Raw genomic sequence first — 7,800 nt, 5'->3', positions numbered from 1 at the left:
AGAGCCTCCAACTTCTTGTGGTTGTGGCCGTTTTTGCTCAAGATTTGAAAGCAGTATTGGTGCACGTTTGGAATGGTTCTACTATTAGACAAATTGACCCTCATGCCGATTGGATTATCTTCAGCAGTGCTTTTGACCTTGAAGTGTCCTGTCTGACAGTCCTTCCGGTCAGCACCAGCTCCACTGACCCTCACCCTTTTGCTCCCAGGCTGTCCCGACCGTTTCGGGGCGCCACCTACTACACAGCACCAAGCTGCTTTGTTGAAAGTCCCATCGCAATCCTTGTCCCCTAACCTGAGTTTAGCAAAAAAATTTTAATAGCTCTACTGATAGTAATTCACACACCACAGAACTCACTCCCGTCTCGTCAGCTGACATGCACTGGACTTCTCTGAGGTCTGCATTTACTTCCACCATCTGACCTGGGCCTTCCACTCACTTCGCTTTCCTAGGTTTTCTCTTCTCCCCTCCCTGCCAGAATGTGTCGACAGCTCCATCCCACCCACACCCACCCACCCCCCACGCTACATTTTTTCTTTCTAGTTTAGTACACGCCGCTTCTACTTTTTAGTGGTTATTAGATTCTTAGAATTTTTACTATGCATATGTTAGACTCTAATCCTTACCCTTAACACAAATAACCTTAGATTTCAACTCCAATCACCTCCTTATGGGGTACATCTGATTTATCAGTACAGAATTTTATAGCTCAACTTTTTAAAGCTTGCAAAGTACAAAGCACTGACCACCAGAGCTTTCTGCAATACAGACATCATGCCCCGTGCCTGCGTGGCCCAAAGCCACGGCCACCAGCCCACGTGGCCACTGAGCTCTTGAAATGCAGCTCATGCAACCAAGAAAGTGAATTTTTAACTTTACTTAATTTAAACAGCCACCAAACTAGACAGTTTTATACTATCAGCATTTGTTTATATTTAAAATGTCTCCCCTTGTCTTGCTCAACATTCCTTTTTGGAATAATATTCCTTCTCAAGAACCTGGCTGAAATAAAGACATTTTTTTTGGCAAGCAAAAATTGTTGACTGACAACAGACCCTCACTTAGGTGAAAAACGTTTACACGGTTTTCCAGACTGACTTTTTTCTCAGCACTTTATTTTCCAGGCTTTCATTGTTGCTGAAAAATCAGTTGTCCATCTGTTATTGCTGGCAGGGAACCTGCCCCTTTCCCTGGCTGCCCATCACACCTTCTCTATCTCTATTCCAGACAGACACTTACGTCCAGTGGGGCTTTTAAAAAACAGGTCTCGTACTGGAATCGTTGCGTTCCTCCAGCAGACACTGAGACAGTTATGGGGGGGGGGGTTGCACCTATGGAAGGTGGGGATGGGGAACAGGACCTGGCAGGGCGAGCCTTGGCCCATGATTCAGTCTCCACCAGCTCTGGTAGAAATGCCAAGACCCTGGCACCCCACTGCACCATCAGCAGGAAGCAGCTCCCCGTGAGCAGGACAGCCAGGGCACATGAGCTGAGGGAGAGCCTGCCGGTCAACCAGCTCTGCTCCCAGCAGCTGGGCAGCACGGTCTTCCCTGCTGGCGACTTGAGCTGCTGCAGGCCTCCGGATCCCAAGACCAGTCTCGAGCTCCAAATCTAGAAACTTCTCAGCCACTCTTCTGAAAGGCTGCCTCCCCTGTGATATTTTTCAGGCACTTCAGTCACCAACACTGGTCTTTGGTCATGTCCAAGATCCTGTGTGACCGTCCCAAGTGCCCACCCTCCACCTTGGGAAGCACCAGGACAGGCCGGCAGTCTCCACCTCACCCAGCCCTGAGGTCCCACCAGCTCATGCCAGGGCACCCGCACTCCGTCATTTCTGGCCTCTTAATTCCTCCCCCCCAGCCCAGTCATGCGCTAAAAAACAAGAGACACCCTATAAAGCGCTTTTCCTTTCACCACACCAGAAAGGGCTCTGAGCCCATCTAAGATGCTGTGCTGCCTGGAGCAAAAGTCTGTTCTTGTGTGTTTTGAATTAGGTACCCTGAGAAGACTCTACCCATTTTATAAAAGAAAACTAACCTGGGGCAGGAAGCTCTCTTCTGCCTAGTTACTAGGTGAGCATCCTTTGCCCCGCGTAACGATCCCTCCCATCCCTGACCCCAGCACCCAGGTGGCAGGCGAGCCATGCAGTCGCCGTCTGTCTCCTCCACCGTCGCCAGCCTCTTCTGCTGCAGCAAACCTCCCTCCACGGGCCACCTTCCCGACTCCAGGAGGGTAACTGCCACCGGCCAGGGTGGGCCTGGGACCCAAGTCACACCCACCCAGGCCACAACGGAGCAGCTCCCTCCCTCCCAGAGATTTTGTTCTGTTTGGGGTCAGCCACGCCCGAGGTTGGATCCACCCCTCGCCCAAGCCACACCAGCCAGGCAAGTCCACCTTCCACTCAGGCCAAGGGGAGCTGGGTCTCTGTCCCTTCCAAGTGAGGTTTGGACTAAGATGACAGTCAGCAAAGTCCACTCCCCTCTGCTCCTGTGACCCTGTGTACACAGGTGAGGGAAGAGGGGGCCGGGGCCTGGCCCTGCAAGCCAATGGGGGCTTTCCTGCCTGTAAGAGCATCTTGGGCAGGCCTGGCTCACCCTTCCCCAGGGTCTCAAGAACAACGTGGAGAGGACACTCGAGCCCAGGTGGGATTCGGGGACCTCCGCACGCCTGAGGGTGGAGATGGCAGCACGGGTGGAGATGGTGCCCGGGGCTGGGGGACATGGGCCAGTGGCCCTCACGCGAGGCCGGCCCGCTCCAGGTCCTGGGGCAGAATCCGGCCCTTCTTGCGGGCCTTCTCCATCCGCCGCTCGGCCTTGGCCACCTTCTTCCTGTGCAGGTTCTGCCGCCGCCTGTCCTGGCGCTGCTGCATCTTCTCCACAACCTGTGCTGTGCGTTTCTCCCACCTGCGCTTGCGCTGCGCCCGCCGCTTCTCCTTGCGCTTCAGTGCTTCCTGCAGCAGGTGCTCGTCGTCGCGGATCCGCACGCCCTCGGCCTTGTACAGCAGGTTGGTCCACTGCATCTTGCTCTCCAGCTCCCGCGCCCTGCCCGCGTCCTGCTCCCGCAGCTCCTCCAGCCGGCTCTGCCGTGCCCGCAGGCGCTCGAGCAGCTGCCGGTAGTTCTTGCCGGTCAGAGGCGTCAGGTTCCCCTTCACCTTCTGCCTCTTCTCCTTCCTCCGCTGGGCCTTGCTGGCCGGCTCCTCCTCACCCACCTCCACCTGGGCAGGGTGACAATGGGCCATTAGCACCAGACCCTCATCATCTCCATGACCTCTCCCAGGTACTCTGCCACCTCCAGTGTGTGCAGGTGGCAGAGGGCAGGAGGGGAGGCCCCTCCCCACTCACGCCACGAGCCAGGAGCAGAGCGAGGGCCAGACCCACAGAGTCCAAGGCTGCCGGAGCCCTCGGCTGCTCTGCCAGCGTCCGCCCACCTTACTGAACATCAGCTCCGCCGGCTCCTTGCCGGGCTCCTTGCTCGGCTCCTCAGGGGGCGGCACAGCGGCCTCCATAGCCTTCCCAGCCGCTGCAGCCTTCTCCTGGGCTCTCAGCTCCTTTCGCTTCCTCTTCTTCCGCTCCCGCTCCTGCTTCCTCCGCCGCCTTTTCTCCAGAGTGGCTGGAGACAGCTCCCGGGTGCTGCCCTGCAGGGGGAGAAGGGGGCATTCACTCATCAGGTTCCCTTGACTTCAGGACCCCCGTGCGGCACATGGCTGAAATAGGACCAGGGTGCGGGGCCTCTGAATTCAGTGTGCCATGATGAGCTGGCCTCTTACCCCAAATCTAAGTGACCCCAGAAGGGGCTGGGGACCCCAAGGAAGAGCCAGAGCATCTGGTTCCCAGGCACACACTGTGTCAGGGGAACGGTACAAACACCAGCCCCCAGCCTTCCCGACGAGCGGATAAGGGGAACACGACCAGCCCTCATATCAGAGATGACAAAGGTAAAGCTTTGCCAAGGCGTCCACCAAGGAAAGCCCAGAACTTGGAGTCAAGTTTGAATGAAAGAACACATTGTCTTGGCCACTGCACCATCCCCTTGGGACAACACGGAAGTTGGCCCCCACTATGTTGTCCCCTCGGGGCACAAGGGCGTTAGCCCCACACTGCACCATGCCTCAGGACACAGGGGGTCGGCCCCCCACTGCATTTTTCCAGTCCAGGTTCCAACAAGACGGCCTGGACCAGAGGCTGGACCCGGCCTGGAGGAACGCAGGGCCCAGGGCCCCACCCCCTCCGGGGAACTGGACACCAGGTACCCTGGATGGGCCAGTGGGCTTGTCCAGGAGGGTGAGGAAAGCAGCTGGAACCGCACCCCCCATGGCAGGAGGCCCAACAGAAGGTCCTTGGCAGAAAGGGTGGGGGGTGGCCATGTTGGAAGAAGGCAACAAAGTTCAGCAGAAAACGCTGAAGCTGATTCCATTCACGGCTGCAGTGCTTACAGGGGCTATCTCCCCAGACAGGCACCTTATCTCAGGGTCCCCATGTAACACATTTGGATGAACAGACGTGAAGTGCCCCAGCCCAGCGTGGGTGTTCGGCAAAGCCAGCTTCCCAGAAAGGAGGCGGCTGAGCTTCTCTCCAAGTCTCGTGAAGAAGAGGAGCCACGTGGCAACAGAACAGGCAGCAGAGGGCCAGGGCCTCTGGAGAGAAGCCGAGAACCCCACCGCCGAGGACGGTGGTTGAGGCCCCCGCTGCCAGCATGTATGTTTTACAGAAACCCTCCAGGCCAGCAGAGCTGGGAAATGACCCTGCAGAAACAGGACGCATCTTTTCCTCCAGGCTGGGCGGGGAAACCTTCTAGCCAACACAGCACCCCAAGCACCCCAGAACCCCCGGGGAGAGTCTTCTTCCCATCTCCTACCTGGCCCCGGGCCTCCTGAATCTTCTCATGCAGCCGCTGCCGCAGAACATCCAGGGCAAAGAAAGAGTCAGGCTCTGCGGCCGGGCTACCTGTGGGGGGGCGGAGGCAGACCGAAGGACTGAAAGGAGACCCTCTCCCCAGCGTTTCCCTCCCTTCCCCGGAATCCAGGGCCAAGTCTCTAGTCTCACAAGCCCCCTATGATCACCAAGGAACTGCAGGGGTGATTCCAGTAAATTCTACTCAACTCTTCACCTGGACAGGGAGGGCCTCGCAAGGCAAGTCATCACAGGATGACAAAGTGCCTCTGACCGTGCAAGGAAACCCATCCCCTGTCCCTTCCAACTTCTGCCACCTGAACCTCCAGTAGTCGTCTGCTCGGCCTCCTCTTCCAAGACCTGAGGGCAGTGATGCTCTTCCCCCAGCCAAGCTGTTTCGTATCCTCAGCAAGACACAGCCTTGTCCCCCCCCCCACCCTGGTCAGCATCTGACCTGGAACCACCAGCCACTGCCTCAGTTCCCATCACCCACAGTGCACCGGTGATCTGTTCTCTGGAGGTTTGCTCTTTGCATAAGCTTGCATGGTCCCAGGGTGACTGACGTGCCCCATTTTATGAGCAGAGGGGACCACGCCTGCATCGGACCCCAGCCCCCATCCTGCCACTGCATCCCCACAGCCTCTCACCTGCAGGGGCTGTGGTGGAGGTGGACACCTCCTCTTTGGCTGCTGCTGACTTCTTGGCCCTGAAAGCTGCCAGAGACGACTTCTCCAGGGACTGGGCCTTGTGCTCTGTGGCCTTCTCTTCCTGCTCCCGAAGTTTCTTTTGTGTTTTCTTCCTTTTCTTTTTTGGAGGCCCAGCAGCTTTTGGGTCTTGAGTTTTGCCAACTAAAACACAAAACAGGCAAGTGATGTCATCCCAATTTCTGAGATTGGGAAGAAGCCAGAAGGCCTTTGCAAAGGCTTTGATCCCAGAAAGATGCAGAAAAGCTCCAGAGACACTTACCCACAGAGCTCAGCACCCCAGACTTCCTGGAGAGCGGATGGGCCACACACATGAAAAACTTCATAAACACTTACACATGTGACCCAGCATCTGCACTTGTGAGAACTCACTCACTAGTAATTTGGTTTCAAGGATGTTCACCATATTATTTGAGTGAAAAACTGGGAAGACATACATGTCCAACAACAGGGACAAGTTACGGCACTGCTAGACAAGAAGATACTATAAATCGTCAAAAATAATGATGTAGGTTTTCACTTAATAAGTGCAAAGTGTTTACACTTTAAATGGAAAACGACCAGTATGCAGAGTACAAGATAAAACTGTTTTAAAAAGTGAACTATATACAGGAAAAAGGTTATTAAAGCACAGTCCTAGGTTATAAGTGGGTAATGAGAAATCTCATTTGCATTTTCTAATATACTGTAACAAATAAAGAAGAAAGGCTGTTCCTTTTCTGGTAGTTCAATTTCAGACCCTAACCCTTTACCCTGCCAGGTTCTAGGCGTAAGGCCTGGCTCCCTGCAGGCCAGCTTCTTTCACCTGCTCGTTCATCGACTTCCGTGGGTAACCCTGTCACCCCCCTCGTTAAACCCCACCGGCAGGAGCCCTCTTCTTTCTTTCCCCACGCAGCACTATTTACACATTAACGACCTGAAAAGGTATTTTTGACTGCCTCGTCATTACTCATAACCTGTCTTCCCACCCAATGTGGGCAGTCCGCCAAGCAGGTTCACGAGGCCCCACAGCAGAGCACCCATTCTACATGGACCACCCCTCCAAATCGCGGCAATGCGTCCTGCCCAGTCAGCAGAGGGGGCTCAATCCCTGGGACCCCCAGGACGACAGCTTCCGGCTGGTACCCTTATCAGGTAAGGCGGTAACTTCAAACAAACACCACCTATCTTTTCTTCCAGTATATACAGACTTGTTTCAAGCCTTTCCGTGTTTAATCCACCCAGAGGCCACTCTGGGGTGCGCAGGGTGGGTAGACCGGACTCGGCGGCGGGGGTATGGAGGGCTCCCACGCTGGGGCAGGGCGGGGGTCCCTTCCGAAGCCCTTCTAGCCCCGGACCCAATCCCGCGAATCCACGCGGCCCGGCAGCGCCTTACTCCACTTGCGCTTCTGCGGCTCCGGGCCGGGCTGGGCGCAGATTTTTCGGGCCAGGTTCTGCAGGTAGGCGTCTTTGGCGAGCAGCGAAGCCATAGCTGGAGGCTCGGGGGTCCGGGTCGGCTCGCGGACGGGGCTCGCTCGGGGTCCTGTTCAGGGGGGATCGGGCTGTTGGCGGGAGGAGGGTCCGAGCGCGCGCACTGGCCGCCCCGCCACCCCAGGTGCCCCACGTCGCCGGTTCGCGGGGCGCCGAGGCCTGGGCGCCGGGCCCTGAACTGTCCCGCCTCGCGCACCGTCGCCCCGGCCCCCTCACCTACTCCTCTCCCGCGCCCCGCTCCGCTCGCCGGAAATCACCTCGTGCGCAGGCAGCGCCAGCCGAGCGCCGAGCCGCCAGCCTGCGGTGCTTGATTGGCCAGGCCTGGCTCCGCCCGGAAGAAGGGAGCGGGAGGAGCGCAAAGCCTTGTGGGCAGCGGGCGGCCGGGGGCGGGCGGGGCGCTGGGGGTGTGGCCGCGAGGCCCCTCCGGACCTCGCCCGGAGCGGGGGGCCGGCGGGTGACCCGGGGTCGCGACCTCTGCGTCCCCCCTCCCCGGCCCCCGCGTGTCCTCCCGCTGCCTCGGCGCTGGATGAACCGATCAGTCAGTGGTCCAGTCGCTGGGGGGCCTCGGGCGCCTAATGGGAGCCTCGCAGCCGCGTTCGTTCGCAGCGGATGGAGCGGCGCACCCGCGCCTCCCGGAGCCTGGGGGTGAAGCCGCGACGAGCGCGCAGGCAGCCCGCCGCCCCGCCCCACCCCGCCCCGCGTCCTGTCAAGCTTGATTATGTGTCAGTGGCGTTGGC

General features: G+C 57.9%; 1 protein-coding gene across 4 annotated transcripts; it reads right to left on the bottom strand.

The window, feature by feature from the left end:
* Positions 1-862: 862 nt before the first annotated feature.
* SURF6 (surfeit 6) lies at positions 863-7,455 on the bottom strand. Of its 4 annotated transcripts, none has more exons than XM_037797391.1 (6): positions 7,321-7,455; positions 6,969-7,115; positions 5,537-5,737; positions 4,855-4,943; positions 3,428-3,634; positions 863-3,214 (listed from the first exon to the last, which is right to left on the bottom strand). In XM_037797391.1, exons 2-6 carry the CDS (start codon positions 7,060-7,062, stop codon positions 2,735-2,737), a joined length of 1,071 nt encoding a protein of 356 aa, XP_037653319.1. In that variant the 5' UTR covers positions 7,063-7,115; positions 7,321-7,455; the 3' UTR covers positions 863-2,734. The 4 variants fall into 4 exon arrangements, with proteins under 4 accessions (XP_037653319.1, XP_037653318.1, XP_037653320.1 ...); XM_037797390.1 differs by lacking the exon at positions 7,321-7,455 and adding an exon at positions 7,280-7,315; XM_037797392.1 differs by lacking the exon at positions 7,321-7,455 and adding an exon at positions 7,284-7,299.
* Positions 7,456-7,800: the final 345 nt, after the last annotated feature.

Source organism: Choloepus didactylus, chromosome 10, assembly GCF_015220235.1.
Source record: "Choloepus didactylus isolate mChoDid1 chromosome 10, mChoDid1.pri, whole genome shotgun sequence".
Taxonomy (NCBI): Eukaryota; Metazoa; Chordata; class Mammalia; order Pilosa; family Megalonychidae; genus Choloepus; species Choloepus didactylus.
This window is presented reverse-complemented; position numbering and strand designations above follow the sequence as displayed.

Coding starts and splice junctions, on each gene's coding strand:
- SURF6 (XM_037797391.1), bottom strand. CDS start 7,062: ATGGCTTCGCTGCTCGCCAAAGACGCCTACCTGCAGAACCTGGCCCGA. Junction 5,738..6,968: donor GCCGCAGAAGCGCAAGTGGA/GTAAGGCGCTGC, acceptor TTTGTGTTTTAG/TTGGCAAAACTCAAGACCCA. Junction 3,635..4,854: donor TTCAGGAGGCCCGGGGCCAG/GTAGGAGATGGG, acceptor CTCCCCCTGCAG/GGCAGCACCCGGGAGCTGTC.